The sequence below is a fragment of the Anopheles gambiae genome, chromosome X (genome assembly GCF_943734735.2).
Source record: "Anopheles gambiae chromosome X, idAnoGambNW_F1_1, whole genome shotgun sequence".
NCBI classification, from domain to species: Eukaryota; Metazoa; Arthropoda; class Insecta; order Diptera; family Culicidae; genus Anopheles; species Anopheles gambiae.
The window spans coordinates 7,762,340-7,783,655 of NC_064600.1; the positions used below are offsets into that span (position 1 = coordinate 7,762,340).

At 46.8% G+C, this 21,316-nt stretch overlaps 3 protein-coding genes across 5 annotated transcripts; 1 reads left to right on the forward strand and 2 right to left on the reverse strand.

Moving 5' to 3' along the window:
- The first annotated feature begins 475 nt into the window (after positions 1-475).
- Positions 476-10,351, forward strand: LOC1271808 (chitinase-3-like protein 2). 3 transcript variants are annotated; one of them, XM_061648573.1, is made up of 5 exons: positions 476-586; positions 1,292-1,628; positions 3,648-3,772; positions 3,887-4,825; positions 7,511-10,351. In XM_061648573.1, exons 2-5 carry the CDS (start codon positions 1,576-1,578, stop codon positions 8,191-8,193), a joined length of 1,800 nt encoding a protein of 599 aa, XP_061504557.1. In that variant the 5' UTR covers positions 476-586; positions 1,292-1,575; the 3' UTR covers positions 8,194-10,351. The 3 variants fall into 3 exon arrangements, with proteins under 3 accessions (XP_061504557.1, XP_061504547.1, XP_310662.6); XM_061648563.1 differs by having other exon boundaries at positions 494-844; XM_310662.6 differs by having other exon boundaries at positions 502-873.
- Positions 10,352-12,381: 2,030 nt separating this feature from the next.
- LOC1271806 (fibroin heavy chain) lies at positions 12,382-14,292 on the reverse strand. Its single transcript, XM_310660.6, has 2 exons — positions 14,145-14,292; positions 12,382-13,862 (listed from the first exon to the last, which is right to left on the reverse strand). Exons 1-2 carry the CDS (start codon positions 14,157-14,159, stop codon positions 12,717-12,719), a joined length of 1,161 nt encoding a protein of 386 aa, XP_310660.6. The 5' UTR covers positions 14,160-14,292; the 3' UTR covers positions 12,382-12,716.
- A 4,327-nt stretch (positions 14,293-18,619) lies between these two features.
- LOC11176145 (fibroin heavy chain) lies at positions 18,620-20,167 on the reverse strand. Its single transcript, XM_003436945.2, has 2 exons — positions 20,021-20,167; positions 18,620-19,738 (listed from the first exon to the last, which is right to left on the reverse strand). The coding sequence occupies exons 1-2, from the start codon at positions 20,033-20,035 to the stop codon at positions 18,704-18,706; spliced, it is 1,050 nt and encodes a 349-aa protein (XP_003436993.2). The 5' UTR covers positions 20,036-20,167; the 3' UTR covers positions 18,620-18,703.
- Between the last annotated feature and the right edge of the window lie 1,149 nt (positions 20,168-21,316).

Below are 21,316 nucleotides of genomic sequence, written 5' to 3' on the forward strand. Positions count from 1 at the left end.
GTTTAGTGGATTTGTGGCACTTGGGTTAACTTCGTTCCTACATAGTCCTCCCAAGTGACATTGCGCATGCATGTTTGCGCACTCTTCAATCCGCATTAAACAAAAAGTTTATTATTAAACACTCTTTCACGTTGTTTTGTTATTTTCCCTTCGTTTCTCCGCTATTCTGATACTCCTGGATAGATCGTTTATTTCTTCTTACTCATCTTGTTTGTCTGTGTTTATTTCTTCTTACTCATCTTACTTGTTTGTTCGGCTTCTACCGAAGTTCTGACATAAACTTCAACGCTTCAACACATTGTTGTTCACTCACACACCCAGGTTTTCAAGCGTTTATATAAGGCAATGGGTTAAATCGAGCTGTTCAGGAGGAGTTTAAACTAAAAATGTAAAACAGTTGTCACCTAGGCTTGCTCCTACCGAAAACCGCCAAAATAATCTGGTCACACTGCTCTTGCCTACACTCACACACCCATACACACGTAGGCGGCCGAGTTTGTAGGTATGTCTCCCTCAACGGCAAAAAAACGATACACAAGACTCTCCTGTCAAAACAAGCATCCCGCAGCACCCAAGGCAGCCCAAGGTAAAGTGTTCGCTTTGTGATACCGTGGTTCCGTGTGTGCCGTAGAACAATTGTAGTTTCCCGCAACGGATTGCAGCTCGCAGACCCCGGGCAACCAGAGACATAGTTGGGCTAGCTAGGGAGGGGAAAGAACAACACACACGACGCATAAAGCCCAGCCCTTCGCAAAGATTCTAACAAAAAGCAAAAGTAGTTGGCGAAGAAAGTTGGCGCAGCAGGCCAAATAGCTGGACGCGCTCCAGCCAGGATAAAGTGAAGGTTCGTTCTTAAGTCCAGCAGCCACTGGGGTATGTTGTTTTTGTGAATAATTAGAAGAAAAACAAAACGAAAAGAAGCATCGCAAGCTTCCAGTATCCCGGAAGCGACGGCTCTCTGGTGAGCAAGTGCAAGTGCATTGGTGGTGTATCGAAATGTGGAGGGGAACAAATGCATTACATTGTTGCGCACTAATCAAGCAAACGGCTGTCGAACAGATGCTTCCGCGTTTCGTCGCGTTGTGCCTTGACCATGTGCGCTAAGGAACAACAAGCAGTGCTCGCGCGATCGTTCTAATCTACAGCAGAAAGACCCGTCCCATCCCATTATCACGCCCGTCTATGTAAACAGTGCTGCTGGTCCCCTCCGCACACCGGCAAGCGGACACACGCAACGCTTTCTAACGTTTCCTCCCTCCTCCCCGCTTTCTATTCGCTTTGTTCATTCAAGGGTGCTCTCCGTCCAAACTGTCGCAGCGCAGCGAACGCGAGCTTGAAACCATCGCTCACGCGGTACGAAATGCAGCTCCTCTCGACCGGGCTGCTGCTGGACTGCTGTTGGTCGAGCTAAACGCGCAATTAAATCGCACCCGTCCCCGATCCGCCACAAGTACGGGTCGGCCGCAACAAGCCCTACTGCCGGTGCACCTAGAGCAGCCGGATCGAGTGCATCATACCCCGGTGTAACTGGTTCGGCCGCTGTATCGGAGTGATCGGAACCGCGGACAGGCAAACATGTCGAAGCAGCAGGGCAAGTACGAGCTGCTGAAGGAGGATACGAAGCTGAGGTAACATTTAATTTGCTTTCGCCCATCCCCATCTAGGTGCGACTGTCGCGATAACGCGATTGCCTGGGGGGAAGAATTCTGCCAGTCATTATTGGTTTTGATGTTTTGAACAATTTGTGATTATATTGCCGCAAAGCTGCACGCTTGCATTGAGCGAAGCACGCTAATTTAAACCACAAAGGGACAAATCGTTTTTAAAACAAACATTTCAAAACCAATCCAATCGAAGGTGACGATTTAACACACTTCATCGAACGCTGCCGTGCCCGGTGGTTATATCGTACCATCCGGTCTATCCCTTAAAGCGTATCCTGCTGGATAGTTGCCAGCGCTCTAGCGTAACAGCGTTTGCGGTGCACCAGGGGTCGGCAAAATTCGTCGGCAATTAAAGAGCCACAAAAAGCGTGATGGACAATTCGGCTTTAGTAATCTTGCTTTAACAGTACAGTAGCATTTTGTGTAAAATTAACTCTAAAGATAGGAAATTATATTTATTGTTCATTATATTTTAAGTGCCACCGTAACCGCTGAAACGTACAATAGCTCATTCAACTGATAACGACATTGATTATGGACCAAATGATTCGCTGCACAAAATGCTTTTGCAAAATGTAAACTGTTCGAGTAATATTACGTATTATACGGATTTTACCATTTGAAACCAAATTCTACCAAATCGGTACCGTCGGAATTGATTCCGGAAGCTTTCTTCGGAATCGATTCCGGCTAAGTTCAAAGTTTGCTGGAATTGATTCCGGATTGTAGGTTCGCAATCAGTTTTCGGAAACGCAACGCATCGATAGTCGCAAAAAAATACAAATTTACCAGTAAACGATCCATTCTCATGGAGATTTTCTTATTGATTTCGCTTCTGAAACGTTTTGTTTCAATTCAAGAGCTGATTCTCTTTCCGGACCAAATTCCAATTCTGGATGATGATGATGATGACCCAATTCAGAAGGCAACTCTGATTCCGTTCCCCAAATAAATTGGGATTCTTAGGTCGATTCCGATTCCGGAGTCGATTCTGATACCAGAGCCGATCTCGATTCCGGAATCGATTCTGGATTCGATTCTGGATTCGGAATCAACTCCGGAATCGGCTCCGGAGTCGTCTCCGGAATCGGCACCGGAGTCAACTCCGGATTCGGCATCGGATTCGATTCCGGATTCGGAGTCGTCTCCGGAATCGGTTTCGGAGTCAACACCGGATTTGACTCCGTGATCAGTTCTGGAATCGGCACCGGAATCGGAATTGATTCCAGCAATGGAATTGGCTCCGGAAAATGATTCCAAACACGGAATCGGAATCGGGCAGGTCCTCCACCAGTTCACACGGGTCGCGATTTTGGCCATATTTTGATTGTTTTTGGCTTCGCACCGCCTGCTAACCACTGACAACTGGCCCTTGGCAGCGACGAGCCTCTAGAAATTTTTGGGACGCACCCAAAGCTGCAGTACGAGCAATTGATTGGGGATGGGGGATGAGAGTTTGCTGTTCGCATTTCACGCGCTTGCTGGCATGAAGCGTCATCGGTAGCGTATCGCCGCCGCAACCCGATCTCCCTGGGCCAGGGTGAAGAACTAATTGAAAAGGGCCGAACGAGAGAGAGATAGAGAGAAAGAGAGAGAGAGACTGCCTTGTGGTTTTAGGTGTTATTGCACCCTCGAACATCCCGCAGCGAAGGTTGTGGGGTTAGGGGGAGGGTTTTAAAATAACAGTGCTGGCAACTGTTCAATATTATGCCTTAAACAATGTTACCCTTCATTATATGTTTTATGAGCTAGTTAAAAAAAACACACAAAGAAACGCACAGATTTTGCGATTGCGTGTGGGGCGATAATAATGCCAAGCCCCCCGTCGGTTACGCTACATGCTCGCTGGTTTTAGGGATTGTTGTGTTTTTTTTTTTGTGTGTGTCGTTTTCTCGTTGCTTCTTACGCAGGATTAGGTAGCCATTTTTCATTTGCTAATGGGTGTATTGATTTGATTTTATGACCGCGCTCGCCCCGTTACAGGCGGCAACATACGTACATACAGAGCTGCCTGCTGGTCGCGCTCTGTGCCATGTCCAGCCTGACGGTGTACGCGACCTGGACGATGATCTATCGGCAGAATCTGATTATACCACCGGCTCTTTTAGGTAAGCGTTTCGTGCCGTTTTTTTTTTGCGAATGATTTAGGTCAATTTTTGTGGTTCTTTTTTTAGCGTTCTAATGTTCTGTGTTCGTCTTTTCCTTTACGTTTTTTTCCCTAGATGTCTCGCTTCACTGGCGAAATCGACTCGTACTGTATGAGGAAGCGCTGCGCCAAACGCTCCGACAGCAGCAGCAGCAGCAGCAGCAGCAGCAGCAGCCGGGGCCGCTGCCAAACGGTCAGGACAGTGTGCCGCCGCCGCCGCCCGAAACAATCGTGCGAAGCATTTACGCGACGGACGGTTCCACCGTGCTGCCGGGCCGTCTGTTCGGCCTGGCCAACGATTCCCGGCCGAAGCCGGCCGAGCCGGTGCGCGTCAAGCAGCTGGACAGTGAGCGCATCTTCCCGTCGCGCTTTGGCAACTACATCTACTCGAAGGAGGCGATGAATGGGCTGCCGCCCAGCCCGAAGATCGTGTGCTACTACACGACGCCCGATCTGCAGGCGCGCGGCGCCACCGGGCAAGCGCTCCGGCACATACTGCAGCCGGAGCAGATCGATCCGCACCTCTGCACCCACCTGAACATCGGCATCATCGACATCGTCAACAACACGCTGTTCATCGACGATAACGTGCGGGAGGCGCTGGTGCGCACGAGGCAGCTGCGGCGCGCCAACCCCGCCCTGCGCATACTGCTGTGGGTCGGGGGGGCGAGCGTCGGCGGCTTCGCCACGATGGTGGAGAACCACGCAACGCGCAAGCTGTTCATCCAGTCGGTGAAGGCGACACTCGAGCGGTACCAGCTCGACGGGGTCGACCTCGACTGGGAGTTCCCGGACAGTGGCGGCAAGCGGCGGATGCACTTTTCCCAGCTGCTGCACGAGATACGGCGCGAGTACCAGCGGGAGCACCGGACGTACATACTGAGCGTGGCGGTGGCGCCCCAGGAAACGATCGCGTACATGGCGTACGATGTGGGCGAAATCAACAGCTACGCAGACTACGTCAACCTAATGACGTACGATTACCACTTCTACTCGTCGGACGTGCCACAGACGGGTATGTACTAGGCTTGTGCGATTCGGTTCAGTTTCGGGAACGTGATCGTACTAGTTCTTTCATTTAGCTGAACTGAACGTGAATCACGATTCATTCGTTCATTTCAGTTTATGAAAGTATGGTAAATGGTTTCATTTCGCAAGAAGAATTTAATTTATTTATTTCATTTCATTTCATTTCATTTCATTTCATTTCATTTCATTTATTAATACAATATCCGCCATCAAGGCTAAATAAGGCAGACTTAAAACTAAATAAACCCTAACAAATAAACAAAATAATTCATGAAAAACTAAACCTAACTAAACTAGTCTAGACCTAGCAAAAAAAATTAAAGAAAAAAAACAAAGGTAGAACGTAGAGACTATCAAAACTTAATGAAACTTAGAAGAATAATTAAAGAGAATTAGAAGAAAAAATACGGTTACGGAAAGAGTTGAGAGAGGAGTCGAAATCAAAGAGATAGTAAAAGTGGTTAAACAACCTGAAACAGGATAGAATAGGATCATTGAAAGTATAGAGAGTATGACGTGTTTCAATTGACAGAGGATCACGAGGACGAAGGGAACGAGAGGGAACATACAACGAGATGGACGAGAGTAAATCAGGAGCATCAGTATCAGAAAGTAATAAGCCACCAATAAAACATGCCTGAGACACTTGGCGGCGGAAGCTTAAAGAGTGAAGATTGAATAACTGCAATCGCGTTTCATAGGGAGGTAGTGAGGCAGCACCGAACAAACGACGAAAAGCAACCCTGGTAAAAAGGCGCTGAATGCTTTCAATTCTCGAACAGCCATCAATAGTAGGAGGATTCCAGATGATGCTAGCATATTCAAGAAGAGGCCTTACCAGAGCACAATAAAGGTTTCTTAAGAAGCTTTGATCTCTAAAAATAGAGGTAAAACGTAAAATAAACCCAAGAGTTCGATTAGCTTTTAGTTACATCTGGAACATTATTTGGCAGCGCAGGACGTTCTTTTTTTCGACGGGTAGGACGTTCTTTTTATTTATACATTATGATTTATGAAGAACCGATGGACGTTGATTAGATGAACCTAGGTCGTTCGTTCTTTATGATTAACTGTGTCGAAGTCTAAAACCGAATTCATTCAATCGATTTTCGTGTTAAGAAGTGAAGCAAAAGCTCCAGCGGCCATCGCTCTGTAGAGATGATCATTGGTTAACACCTCGTGCGAAGCTTTTAGCAAGAGCTTCCAAAAATATCCTACTGTAAAGATTATACCCTCTATTTCTTTTCCTTTACATAAATGCCACCCTGGTTCGCTATCGTAACGATTAAATTAAATTGCCAAAACGAGTTTAACGATACAAATCCCTACTATTACCTACGGATTCCTCAAGCTGCTTGGATCGAATAAATTGTGCGGCAATCTTAGACATGATATGGGTGCACCCAAGAAACATTTCCTACATCTTTTACACTTAGACATGTCTACAGTCTTTAAAGTTGTAAAACCTTTAAAACGTGTTGAAGATGCTTGTACCACTGCCTGTTAAAGCTAACGTTGGTGTTTTGCTGGCTGGCTTTAATCAACCTGTAAACGTGTTCTTAAATGCGTAAATTGTATTTCGCGGTTTTCAGCCATAGCACCTGATCATGGCACACGCACGGAAGGTCGAACGAAAAGTGACATGGAAAATTGATATTAATTAATTTGATAATTAGAAATGTTAAAAAGCTTCAAAACGTCTACAATGGCAATTTCCAATACGCTTTTCATGTCTTCTTCTTCTTCTTATTTGGCGTTAACGTCTTACGTTTCTTGGCATAGATTTCTGCTCGTACGCGAGTGATTTGTCAAAATTTGTCAAAAGTTAACATTTAGAAATCAATGTGAAAAATGTTCATGACCTCGTTATTATGACTTTATTACCGTCCCAAGAAAATATCCATAGCAATTAACAGGAAATCCAAGACGTTTAGAAATAGTGGTAACTAGTAATCTTAACAGAGTTCTGTAGATGTGCCCTTTCAGTCTTAATTGAGTTTTATTATAGTCTTATTAGGTAATGCAAGACATTCCAATGAAAAAGGAAGACTTAATGAAGTTTTCTTTTTCCTTTTCCTTTTCCTTTTCCTTTTCCTTTTCCTTTTCCTTTTCCTTTTCCTTTTCCTTTTCCTTTTTCTTTTCCTTTTCCTTTTCCTTTTCCTTTTCCTTTTCCTTTTCCTTTTCCTTTTCCTTTTCCTTTTCCTTTTCCTTTTCCTTTTCCTTTTCCTTTTCCTTTTCCTTTTCCTTTTCCTTTTCCTTTTCCTTTTCCTTTTCCTTTTCCTTTTCCTTTTCCTTTTCCTTTTCCTTTTCCTTTTCCTTTTCCTTTTCCTTTTCCTTTTCCTTTTCCTTTTCCTTTTATTCTTCTTCTTCTTCTTATTCTTCTCTTCTTCTTCTTTGACACAACAACTGTTGTCGATCAAGGCCTGCCTGTACCCACTAGTGAGCTTAGTTTTCATTAAAGGCTTTTAGTTTGAGTCGTATGAGTTGACGATTGTACCACCAAACCTTCCCTCGCCGTTCTGGTAAATTTAAACGATTTAAATTAAAAAGGATCCTCGTCAAAAATTAATGTTTATCATTAAAGTTTTAAAACTACATCGTGAGGCAAACACCCTTGTTAACTCTCCTCTAATCTCCGTTTTTTTTTTGTCATTGCTTCAACATCGCACAGGTCTTAATGCGCCGCTGTACCGGCGGGCGAACGAACAGTCCCTGCTCGGCACGCTCAACATCAACACCTCCGTGCACTACTGGCTGTCGGCGGGGCTGGACAAAAGCAAGCTGATACTCGGCCTGCCGACCTACGGCCACTCCTTCACGCTCGTCAACCCGTTCAACACGCGGATCGGTGCGCCGGCGTCCAGCTACGGCCGGGTCGGCACGTTCGGCTTCGCCTCGTACTCGGAGACCTGCTGGTTCCGCCGGTACAACATCTACGTCCACCAGGTGTACGATGTGGAGAGCTGCTCGCCCTACCTGTACGCGGGCAGCGAGTGGATCTCGTACGAGGACGAGCGCAGCCTCGAGTGCAAGGCGAAGTACATCAAGGCGCACGGGTTCGGCGGCGCGATGATCTTCTCCCTCAACACGGACGATTTCGGCTCGTACTGTGCGGACAATGCGCTCTACCGGGACCGGACTGTCGTCGGCGACCAGCAGCAGCAGCAGCAGCAGCAGCAGCAGGGCAGCTTCCCCTTGCTGCGAAAGGTACGCTCGGTGCTGGTGGACGGTGCCGGTGCGAACAGAACGGTCCCGCAATCGTCGTCCCACCCGCAAACCGCTGAGCAGCAGCAGCGCATCGCACCGATGGCCACCGTTGCAGCGCCACCGGCCAACGTGGGCGACCACCGGTGAACCGCCGTCGGCCGCTGCTAGCCCCATTTAATCGCGTTACGCGACACGCGTCGCCTATGTGTACAGTACGATGACGTATAATGTTGCTGCTAAGGTAGTACCAGACAGGAAGCACCTGAAGTGCCGCGTGCCCGCAGTAATTGGCGCGTGTGCGAGCGCGCGCGTAAGCGTATCGTATGCTCTTGATTTACCTTTTGCTATTACATATTACTTTTCAGGCTGTAGCGCTCTACTTTTATTTGTTTGTTCTTGTTGCGTGCGTTTCTTTCGTTTTCCTTTCCCTCGGCCGTTTTCCCGTTCGGTGGAAGAGTCAGAGCCAAACCACGTTCAGCGCTGTGCTTCCGGTGGTGTTTGCTGAAAACCGCGTGTAGAAATCAGACGTACGATTGCGATTACACTCTTAAATTCTAGTCAAGCCAGGACAAATTATAGATGCGATGGTAGCTCGAACGAAATGAAAAAAGCCAAGAAGGAGCGGTTTTTTTTAAACTTTATATATTGCAATCGTAGTTTTAACCGAATCCTGATAATTGAAAAAAGGCCTTGCGTGAGAAGAAAAGGGGTTTATTATCGTTATTATGTTTATTTTTTGCCCCAACCCACCTACTTCCCCGGTGCTGATATGTTGGTACGAAACAATACAGGGTTTTCCAGCGGTTCTCATAGTTGTGGGACACTTTCTAGACTCTTTCCTATTGGAAGTGAACTTCATATGTTGGAAATTCGACTCTATGGCACCCTTTTTGGACAGGCTCATTGGAAATTCCTATTGGATTTGTCCAACAAGGGTGCTAGAGAGTCCAATTCCCATTACAATAAGTTCATTTCATGTAAGTAATAGTCAATAAAGTTTCCTACAGCTATGAGAACTCCTGGAAAACCCTGTTATGTGCACGTTTTTGTAAATTGAAAGCGAACAAGCAATTGGGGCGATGTAGATAGCAACGAATAAGAAAAAAAATGTTTTCCTTTTCTGCATCATTCGATTACTATGTAACTTAGCGATATTATTGTTGTTTACTGCCTTTATTTTTCTTGCATTCCTCGCTCTCATTACCAAACCCCCCAGTATGGAGCGGAAAAAAACGCCTGAGGGATCTATTCCTATTCCTATAATCATTCCGGTGTTTTGCGTTATTTTTGTTGTTCGTATGTTCTTTACATGTTAAGCGAATGTAGCGAATAGATAGGCCATCCCTGCATTGATGGAGGCGCAAACCTGTCGCATTTGCATTTTGTCGATTTTAAAAACCTAGACCGACCTCAATCGGGTTGGCCAAAGGATTACCAGTATGAACCTACACACACACACACACACACACACCCACACACAATTCCAAACTAGATGAACAAAAAAAACACACACCACAAACGATCGATTATCAAGTGTACCAATTAATTGTCTTCCAGCTAAGCAAAACAAAACGAGAAGCGAAACACAACAAGGCCTGCATTATAGTTTTTGATTTTGCGCTGTCCGGATCGTGTTTTTTTTTTCACGCAAGTGATCTATTTTGTTTGATTTTGGTGGGGTTTTCCATAAAACGTACATATTGAGGCTATAAATGTTAGCGTAACGGTAAAGGGATTTTATGTGTGCGCATACGAACTGGGAAAGAAGATATGGTCCATAATTAGGAGAAGAAAAGGCAAAACGTGCGGTAAAACAGGCGGCAAAGTGCGGTAGGAAATGTTTCGAGTAGAGCAGCTAACGAAAATAGCCTTCCTCGAGCTTCGTGTAAGCTTCATATAGAGTAAACAAAAAAAAAAAACACATACAAACCGAAACAAAAATGTGCCTCTAATTAGATGCGCTCGCCGCTGCGTTATTTTAGATAAAGGTTAGCTAATTTATTTGTTTAATCGTTCGTTTTTCGTTTTCAACATGTTTTGTATTTTTTAAATATTAATTTATTGTTACCCGAAAGAGATAGAGAAAGTGAAAGAGAAAGAAAGAGAGAGAGAGGGAGAGAGAGAGAGAGAGAAAGAGAAAGAGAAAGAGAAAGAGAGAGCAGCTGCAGCATTTTAGAGCAAAAGAGTTCTGCGCTAGTAGTGTTACCTGTTACACGCAATAGTCGCACTCTGTTCTTTTTTATACGGAAATATATATATCTATATATATTACTAAATGAAAACTAAAAAAACGAACAACTATAAATGTGTTGCAATGTGGATGTGTCTCAGTCAATGTATGTGTATATCACCAGTAGAATGTTTTAATTGCTTTTATGTTTTAAAGGTCCTCTACGGTCCAAGCGTTGCAGCGATGTCGGATGATGAGGCGCTTTTGGGAGAATGGTTTAAAATACTTTGTTATCTTCAATGTATCATGCAGTTCTTTATTTGAACCAACTGTTCATCCATGGTTTTTGGGTATTGGTTTCAATGGAGACTTTTGTCTAATTGGCTTCATCCATCCATTCCTTCATTTGATGATGAGATTTAAAGCAAAGCAAAAATCAAATTCGTCATGTTGATAGCAAAACTCCAACACGTTGCGAAATTCTCGTCACATCCTACAGCCCAGGCAATTCGCTACGTTACAAATCGGCAGGAAGAATGTTGCGAAACTGAAATTCCTTGCTGAAGGAAGCAATGGCGTGGTAGTGGGGAGGAAATTCCTACACGCAAAATAGTCATTATCATTTTTTATTTGGTTTGCAACATATCTAAAGATATCCATCCATCGATGGGAGCTTCCCAGGGTATCCCTGTTGCTTAATGTTTTGATCATCAAATGCGTCGAGTTGGGAGCTTCGTGGTCAAATCAGCATTTGACCGAAAAATTGCAAAAAAAGATTCACGCTTCTCCAAGCATTTCGAAGGACATCGGTTGACCCAAAATGGTTAGGTCATAATCTTAATCGCGAATGTTTATTCATTTTCAGTATCTACTGAAGGTAGAGGGTGACGAGGTGAGGGTGAGGGGGGGGGGGGAGTGTTGCTACTTTGGTGCCTAACAGGGAGGATCAAGGAGGATCCTATATCCTTTACCGATAAATCCAAAATGAATCCTATTTAGTTTTCCTACCTCAGGACTTCTGGCTACCTGAGGAACTGAGGAAGGAATTTAAGTGCACTTCACTACTTCCGCCTGTGTAGGACTTTACTTGCAAAGAAGGGGTTGTCCAGTTGATTTCGATAACTTCGAGCACCCAAACCACGAACTCAGCACGAACAAGAGTTCGGGAAGAGTACATACATCAATTTCGTAAATCTCAGATCTCAGAGCTCAGGATGTTGCAAATCGTGTGCGGAACGTCCCATTCACCTGACCGCATGGCCATGACCCGCCCAATTCCTGTTCCTCGCAAGACTACCGCTGTGCTCTTGAACCATTCGGAAGTACACGGCGCGTCAGAGTGTCGTCTGCCCAAAGTGCGGTCAATGATGCGCGTGGCCCATTAAAAAAAAAAAACAATTTACCCCATCGTTCACTGCAGGCTCTGATGAGCTCGGCTCCTAGCAGATATTACCGATCAGTAGGGGTTAAACAAAAGATCACGCCACAAGCCGACACCTGACACAGGGGACACGTTGCGGTGGTTCCCTTCCCCCCATAGAGGAGGCCTCCTTAATAATGAAGCGTATGCTAATGATGATGTTACAATACCCCGATCCGATCCGAGACTCTGGCTGTGTGATATACTTGAACACCGAAAGCAGAGTGGGAAGACTCGAGAGCTTGACAATACGATCAAAACACCATTTAGAGAATTAAGCGAGGAGTAGAAGCAGAAAAAAAACAACAAAAACGAGCTTGACCGTGGATCTCCAAATACCCGTCAGACCTGTTTTGGGGCATCTGCCCCGTCCGGCCGGCACGCCACGACGATTCTCATAGATCAAGGTCATCTTTGGGCGTCGGGAGAAGCGGTTATCAACAGATATAACGCTTTTTTGTATCTCTCTCTCTCTCTCTCTCTCTCTCTCTCTCTCTCTCTCTCTCTGTTTCGTATACATCTCTGCTAAAGCCAAAGGCGTTGCGCTTCAATCTGCTAACAAACAGGATCATCAGCGCTTTTCCATTCGAAGCAAATTATGTAACATCTTTGGAGCAGCTCTTAGGTAGCTCTTGTACCGTGTGACGTATGCGCGTCGTGTGAAACCTTTCATTGTTTTTCTTACAAACTCCCCCCAGCGCCCCAATTCCAATATCCAATCAGTCATAGGTGAAACGAAGCGGGCTTTCATTAATGTAAAAAAAAAGATTCATTTTATTGAACTTAGGCTCGATTTTGGAAACATCTGTAAGTGCACATCAAAAATAGGGGATAGCGCAGGCGAGTACTGCAAAGTGTATTGGTCGCATTTGAAAATTCAGCACTGTGCCGCGGTGAGACATGGCAGCCTTCCTTTTCTATTCCGAATCCTGGAGTCTGACGGACCCAGTCGCTACTCCTCCGATCGGCGCGCTGGCCGATCTCGGCGTACAGTCTTTGTCGTGCACTGTCTCGAGACAACACTCTAGGGGGCTTTGGGTTCGGTTATGCTTGTTAGCGTCGGTTGGCTTACACCGGGCCCTAGTAGACCACCGTGTTGACAGCGCCAGAAACTGCGCCAGCACTGGCAGCAGCGGCATCGTACGCGGCCGTAACGCCGGCCCCGACGGTAGCATCGTTGGCGGCGAACTCCCCGTTGTAGCCGCTCGCGCCAGCCGAGGCGGCGGACACGTCGCTCGAGCGCAGGTTGAAGCTGTAGTCGTTGCTGCCGGCGGTGGCACCGGCCGACGCACCGGCATCGGCGTACGAACCGTCGAAGCTGCTGCCGCCGAATCCACCGGCCTGGGCCTGGGACGCGCTGTATGCGTTCGAGTTCGCACCGGCGGACGCTCCGGCGAGCGAACCGACGTCGACGACGGACTCACCGAACGAGCCGGCAGTGGCACCGGCGGTGGCAGCGGCCTTGGCGTTCGCGCCGGCCTGTGCGCCCTGGTACTTGACGAAGTACACCTCCGGCTTGCCGGAGGAGAACGAGCTGGCGTCGGCGGTCGCACCGGCCTGTGCCTTGGCGGGCTTGTTGACCAGCACGTAGACGATCGTCTTCTCCTCCGTCTGGCTGGCGGCCTGGGACGTCGCACCGGCGTTGGCGCTGACAGTCGGGGCCTTGATGAAGATGACCTTGTAGTGCTTGCGGGGCGTGATGGTGAGCGTGTTGGCTTCGGCCTCGGCCTGCGGCTCCTCCGGCGCGACGTGGTAGTAGAAGTGCTTCAGGACCTCCGGGGCAGCATAGCGCACCTGCGTCTTGGCCTGGGCGTAGGCGGACGCACCGGCCGCTGACGAGCTGCCGAACGCGCCGCTACCAGCGTAGCTGCCAGCGGCGGCACCAGAGTACGCACCGGTCGCACCGAAGCGCGAGCCAGTGCCACTGACCGCACCGGCACCGGCCGAAGCCGACGCGCCCGAGGACGCGGCGTCCCGAAGCCCGGCCTGGTAGCCGGCATCGAAGACGGCGTTGCCCGGGCCGGCCGAGTATGCCGCGGCGGAGGCGCCGGCGTCCGCGTACGAGCGGCTGTCGCCCACGACGGTATCCTCGAACACGGCCGGCGCGTAGTCGACCGTTATCGACTGCTGGCCGACGTCGTAGCTGCTCGCTGCACGGGCCTCCGCCGCCTGGCGCAGCTTCAAACCGATGTCAGCGGACGCAACGGCCAGACAGGCCGCAAAAACCTGCGAAACGAAGAGGAGAAAGCGCAGCGATTAGGTACGCACTACTGACGCGCAATGACCGGGCCAAGCCTCAGGACCTAAGGGCAGACGCTGGCAGTGATATTGAAAAGCTTTTGGTTGATTGTTGTTGAGGGCCGTAAGCCGAAACGCTGGCCCCGGGAAGGATTGATAGCAGTACAGGAATGGATGGACTTGCTGGTGCTCAATATCACTGCCCGTGCCCGCTAAGGATCAGAAGGGTCTGCTGCTTGCGATCTGCCCACCGTCCAACTCACAACTCACCACAAAAGCGCGCATGTTTGTGTTAACGCCTTGCAAACAGTTCACCAACAACAACGATCACGCAACAACAAAAAGCCTAGAAACTGTGCTTTGGAGAGTACTGGCACTGGCTCGTCTGCTCGCCGGGACGATCGAACTTCACTGAAGTAGGAGTAGGACCTGCGCCTTATATATGTACACCTCGTATTCGCAGGTTCGTGGCTTACCGCCCGGCTGTCCCAGTCCAATCCCGGGGAGAGAGGGGCGGGCAGGCTAGCCTATCGCTTTCGATCACGGTTTATTAATTCATGCCAGTATCGAAAAAGACAAACAAAAGTGTCGCCGTCGCGCGCGCGCTGGTCATCTTCCTTCTCGCCTGCGCGGCCCCCTACCCAGTGACGGCTAACGCTACTTCATCGTTTGTCACGACGGAAGGGTGGGGCCTTGTGGTGGATGATAGGCGGAATCTAGTTAGAAATTTCGGCACCGCCTTCAAACCCCTCCAACATTTGCGTACTCTGTGTGTGTGTGTATCTAAGAACCCCTCGAGAGGGTGATCATTCTCGGCGTTTTTGGTCGTCTCCCACTCCCTTCGCGGTTGCTGTGTATAGGGTTTAATCCATTTCAAAGCACATCCGGATGAGCCGTTGGATACTGGAGCTTCTGGCTCTGAACTTCGAACTATTGAAGTTTAGCGGGCAACGGGTGCTCCTGGGTGCTTTGTGATTCTTGGTGCTGTATGTGTGTGTCTGTGATCTTGGTGGAATCACTTGCTTCTTAACCGAATCTAATGCATCGCCGATTGTATCATCGCCAATCGAATCGCCGGCTCAACAGGTAAACAGCCCGCGTTCGGAGTTGAAGGAGTGGAAGAGGGAAGGCTGGAGGAGCAGGGGAAGGGGGATTTAATAAAGATCAACCGCCGCCCCCTTTGGCCCGCTGGAGGCACATTAGAGCGAAAACAACACGCTGTCAAAATGAATCCAACCGCCACACTGGCGTGGCGTGGTGTTTGGTTTATGGTTGGGACAATATTCCCCCGATACCAACCGATGCGCACCTTCAGCGGAGCGGTTGTTTATTGTTTTTTTATTGTTTATTGATCTATTTAAAATGGCAAGCAAGCAAGATTCTATCGCAAAAAGGGGCAACATCTGTTCGGGACAAACGGAAGCGGTTGTTGAAGATTTAATGTTCTAATGAAGCAATAATACATCGCTGAGTGCCGCGAACGCCTTACAATTCCGGTACACTTCTCGGAATCGTCCAAAGGCTCGTTAACGTCAATAGCATCCACACGACTGTAATGTTAAAACCATTGTTTAGCGTGTCTCATGTCGCAGCGGTCCGGTGGTGCAGCTGTTGAACGGGACTAGGTCGCATCATTATATGAACTCTGTCCTGGGTTCAAATCGCATGTTTAATGAAAGCTTGCAGCCAAGCTTTTGACGCGCTTTTTATAGGGATGGGAAGTAGACAATAATCTCTCACTGTTTGTTTTAGCACACACTCAATCTCATTAGTCGTGTGTTCCTTACCCCAAAAAAATGGATATACCATCTCGAAGATCATGTATATTATTATACATTACCTCCACATGATGGTCCCAAATCATCAGACGACCATTTTAATTATAATGTAGATGACCGCTAACTGAAAGGTAGACAAGCACCAACGAACAACGTTCGCTAACTGGAGTGATGTTTCTATGGATTTGATTGTTTTGATTGGCGTTGACTGGAATAAACATACCAAACTTTTTTTTTCATTTATGTTGATATAAAGTATAGTAATTCGTGCGATGGCATAAATTAATAGCAAACGTAGGCAAAAGACCCTAAATTTGTGTGAAAAATGCACATTTGCGACAAATTTCTCTTCACGAGATTCCGGAAGTTTCATGTTTTGACGTTTAAGTGTTCGCTAACTGAGAATCACTCCAGTTAGCGATCCTCCAGTTAAAAAGCACTCCTGTTAAAACACATCCAGTTAGCGGTCACCTAATGAGTGCTATGCTGGATTCCAAAAATATTCTCAAGTCAAGATGGTCACTCCTCAAAATTGAGTCAAGAGATCTGGACTAGCCACATCATCGTTCTTCTACCTTTCTATCTTCAACCCTAACTAAAGGCCCAGAAGTTTGTTTAAAGCTCGTGAGACTACTTTATAATCTATTTAGCGACATGACGTCCACGGATAAGAAGCAATAGAACGTTAAGAGAATAAATGTCTTCGTTTTGAAGATTAAGTTACATTATTTCTTCATGTTACTGCCAATGTACTCTGTGATCGCATGTTTGCAGTTCAATACATTACTGGTGCAGTATTGATTAGTCTGATGAGTCCTTAGGGACTGTACCGTTCCAGCATGTTCTGACTGTAATGAGATTGCCAAAAAAAAAAATAACTTCCACACGAGGAATTGATTACTAAACAATTTTGGTTTTTATATATTTGGGATACAAAATAAGGTTAAATTGTCATTGTTAAATGTCATTAACTGATCATTGTCATTAAATTGATCATTGTTATTGTCACGTTAAATAAGGTTAAATTTTGTCATCCCATGGCTTACTATACTTGTGACTTATAGCAAGTTTAATTTAAGCGCTGCTAGTCGAAATGACTGTTCCGTAGTTATACTGTTAAGAGGACATATTGAATTGCGTAGAAAACAACATTTTTTCATTCAATTTATTAATTTGGGTTTATGTACAATGAAACCGCTCATCACGAGTATCCCTGGTAACGAGTTTTTCGCGCAACGATCAAGTCTAAATACTCAACAGCATACCTCTCTTAATGGGTAATATCTCGCATAACGAGCAATACCATTCGTGTTCAGGATACATTTGTTGGGAGCCAGTTACAGTCATCCGGATCACTTGAGCTAGCCATCTACTGTGTATCATTCGGTATCCAATTCCAGGCTCTGTGGGGAAAATAAATAAACCAATTGACCAGCAAACACCTCCAGAACTCCTTACGGTTACTGTGCGCGGTTTTGCAACATCCCTGCATCGCAACATCATACGCACGTCGTCTCTCGCTCAGCCCGAAGCTGTCTGAACATCGCACCGGTTGCCTCATTCGGATTAGAGAAATTGGGAATGCCCAATAACGGTCACACTTCGTAGGCAATATCACGGTCAGCATCGGTATTGTGGGCAGGATTCACGGCACCGATCGTCCGAACCGGTACCATCATTAGCGTACCAGCCTGCCCTCTCCACGCCCAGCTCGCCCCATTTGCATCGCAACCACCGTTAGCGTCGTACGCTAACTGCAGACGGTGCGGCCTTTTAGCGATCGGCCGCGCGTCCTTGCCCTGATACTGGACGAAGTAACACTTCTGGTTCGCAGGTGACGACCGCGGGCGGCCGCTGGTGGGGTCGTTCGAAATCGGCCACCCGGACGGGTTTGCTAACGAGCCCGTAGTAGTCAGCGGAGTGAGCACTGCCGGGGTCGCACGGGTCGCCTTGATGAAGATCACCTTGCCAGTGGCTTGCGGGGAATGGTGGTAGAGAGTGGTAGGAGGAAGTTCCGTTCCACTACCGGAGCCGTCGGCTGTGGTAGGGCCTGTTGGTGAAGCACCCGTTCACGAGTGTTCCAGAGGCCCCGGTAGACCTGGTGCTGCACTACTCCTGCTCTGCGCGATTGATTGTTGATGTTCTTGGCAAAGGTTCGGCCCGTTTGCTTAGGAGCTTATGTTTTTCAGTTGACGGGTTGCGCCTGTACCGTTTGAATAATTCTCTCACTTAAATCTCTCTTTATCTGCAGCCTACGCTTTAGCGGTGGAAAGCGTTTAGGTACAGACGCCAACCCCTGCCGAAAGAACTCGAATACTAATGAGGATGCTTTCGAACCTGTTGTTGTTGTTGTTGTTGTGGACAAACTTGAGAGTCTATCACCTTAGACCGAACGCTTCCGAGTCTGATCCGGAAGCGTACCAAAACGGTTGTCAAGGGGAATCATATTAAGTAGGGTTTCATGAGACGATTCTTTTTTAAGGGCACATCCATTTATGACACACATTTTTAAAGGCTTTTTTAAAGAGTCTCAACTCACATGCATACTTGACATAGACAGAGTATGTTGATTCATATTGTGTTTTGCATGTTCAGTGCCAAATTTAATACTCAATATGTTCAATATGTGTAACAATGAACTATGTAGGGTGCATGCATTCGAATCGCTTCAACTAATAATTTATTTGAGAAGTCATCATTGAACATCTTCTTCTTCTTTTTTTTTTTTGGCTCAACAACCGCTGCCGGTCAAGGCCTACCTATAGCCACCCACTAGTGAAGTGAGCTTGACTTTCAGTGACTTATTGTTACCATGGCAGAATAGTCAGTCCTACGTATGGGGGCACGGTCTATTCGGGGCTTGAACTCATGACGGGCATGTTGTTCAGTCGTACGAGTTGACGACTGTACCACCAGACCAGCCCCAAGAATGAAGAATAACAACAACAAATCGCGTGTGTGTTTGTATACGCTTTTATTATGATACAATTACTGGCTTCTTCTTACTAATCCTACAAACAAAACTCCATCCTATTACATCATTACTGTCATTCACGACCAGTTCTCAGAGGCTCCAGAATCGGCTGCAGCAGAGGCTCCAGCAGAGGCAATTTTAAAACCGCTGTTACCGCCCGAACCAACCAGCGCATCGCTGCGAGCACCGGCCGATGCACCAGCATTAGCGAATGAAGTCCCACCAGCGTTAACACCAACACTACCGGATCCAGCCCCAGCGCCAGAGTAAGCATTGGCTCCAGCGCCAGAGTAAGCATTTGCACCAGCGCCAGAGATAGCATTTGCACCAGCGACAGCATTGGCATCGCTGATGGCAATCGATCCACCCGATTGCGATTTAGAGCTTGAACTAGAGGTAGCCTGAGCACCCTGGTACTTGACGAAGTATACCTCCGGCTTGCCAGAGGAGTAAGAGCTTGCCTCGGCCTCGCTAGTGGCGTTTGCCTTAGCCGGCTTGTTGACGAGCACGTAGACGATCGTCTTCTCTTCCGTTTGGCTGGCTGCCTTGGACGATGCACCGGCGTTGGCGCTGGCAGACGGGGCCTTGATGAAGATGACCTTGTAGTGCTTGCGGGGCGTGATGGTGAGGGTGTTGGTTTCGGTTTCAGCGATCGCATCGTCCTGCGCTACGTGGTAGTAGAAGTTCTTCTTGATTACTGGGGCGGCATAGCGGACCTCCGTCTTGGCCTGGGCAAAGGCGGATGCACTGACCGAAGAAGAGCCGAACGCGCCACTACTGGTGAAGCTGTTAGCGTTAGATCCAGCAATCGAATCGAAACGGGTTCCGGCTCCATCGAATGATCCGGCAGATGCGGACGAACCGGCAGACGAAGAAGCACCGGCACGAAGTCGCGCCTGGTAGCCGGCATTGTAGTCAGCACCGCTGGCTTCGCCGCCGTATGAGCCGGCTCCACCGAACGAGCTGGCTACACCGAACGAGCGGGCACTGGCACCGGATGCAGCTACATCGACGACCGTGTTTTCGAAGACGGTGGGTGAGCAATCGATGCTCACTAAGTTTTGACCGAGCCCGAAATTGGCCGACGTGACGACCAGAAAGGCGGTTGCAACCTAAGAATCAGACACAAAGCGAAATTACACATTAGAAATGACACGAGAGTGCATGGGATATGGTCTGTAATAATCTTCCAGAAATTTGACGATTCTTGCGGATTGGTTGTGTTTCCAGAAGGTTTTAACTTCTGGACTAACGGCGTAAACACGATTGATTGATGATGCTCTACAACAGAGCACTTGTTGATTGGTGACGCGATACTCAGCAGATCATAGTTGAATTGACTAAAATTTAATATATTCAATGTTCAATGTATATTCAATTTAATATATACTCACCGCAAAGAAGCGCATTTCAAAGGTTTTTGCTTATGCGAGACGACGATACTAGCCGCACACTACTAGTACACACTTGTCAGAATGTCTCTGGCAAACTTCCTTCCAGTGGTCTGTTTGTAGCAAAAATGAAACTTGACTGATGAAGGAAACAGGACTTTGGCTCTTATATATCCGTGAGTGCTAGCAGGGAACACCTAATGGATGGTGTCCTTAGCTAATTTTTGTAATTTTAGCAAAAACATCTCGTTTTTTTTTTTTTGATTGCATGCTCTCGCTGTCTCCCTCGTTTCAAGGCATTGTCCATCTTATCTGGACGCGCAAGAATGAAAGACCATGAAAGGCATGAAAATTTGTTTAGAAATAAAGCACTAAATGGCAACAAATCGTGCGTGCGCGACTGTTCCCACGGAAAATCTTTCGAGCCTTTTTGTTTGCACGTATTGACAGTTGTGTTCAAAATAGCAATGTTACATCGTTGCTTGAGAAATTATCTTTTTGATTTTTGTATGCGGCTCCTCCAATCTTATCCGTTCATTATTTATCTTAAAAAAACGTTCAAATTGTACTTTGTTGAATTGTGGAATCACGTTAGTGCAGTCAGTAAGTAGTTCTTTCCAGAACGTGTTGTAATATGTATAATTAAATATATAGGTAAAGGTTTTGCATAAGAGGCTGAGGTTTATCGAGAATGAACAACATTATGTTTAGATCTAAATTTTAACACAAATATCAGAACAGGATGGCTAATCGCAGAGTACAGCTATTTTTATAATTTTTATTTTATTTTAAGTTTTGAAGCGATTACATTAATCAACTGTTACTTAAGCTTCATCACTGTTTGGCAAACAGTTTTTCATAATTTTATAATCGCAACTTTTTGGGCACCACTGTGAGTGCGTTTTTTTTATTTTTTTATTTGATAGCTTCACTATCTTAGCTGTAAATCTTCTACATTTCGGTGGCTTCACCCGCCTGTAACCTGTGCGTGGCTTTGCAACCCATTTCTGATTGATCCCCACTAACCGAGACACTTGCGGTAGTGTCATACATCACCTCACTTGGCACACCATTATGACGAGAGGCTCCAACTATTGACAAAAGCCGGCCATGTGGAAGGGTTGCTTTGTAGATGCTGTAACAAAAAAGTTACATTCAAACAGTTTAATCTTACACAATAAAAAAACACACACCAACACAAAATTACGACCTGTTGCAAGCTGATAACCGTTTAACGATCCTGCAGAATAACGATTGACCAAATTGGGAAACACAAACAACATGTCCTTGAGTAAGGTG

Excerpts from the sequence above, each read along its gene's own strand:
- LOC1271808 (XM_061648573.1), top strand. The coding sequence starts at position 1,576 with ATGTCGAAGCAGCAGGGCAAGTACGAGCTGCTGAAGGAGGATACGAAG. Across the intron at positions 1,629-3,647 it reads AAGGAGGATACGAAGCTGAG|GCGGCAACATACGTACATAC; the intron begins GTAACATTTAAT and ends GCCCCGTTACAG. Across the intron at positions 3,773-3,886 it reads TATACCACCGGCTCTTTTAG|ATGTCTCGCTTCACTGGCGA; the intron begins GTAAGCGTTTCG and ends TTTTTTCCCTAG.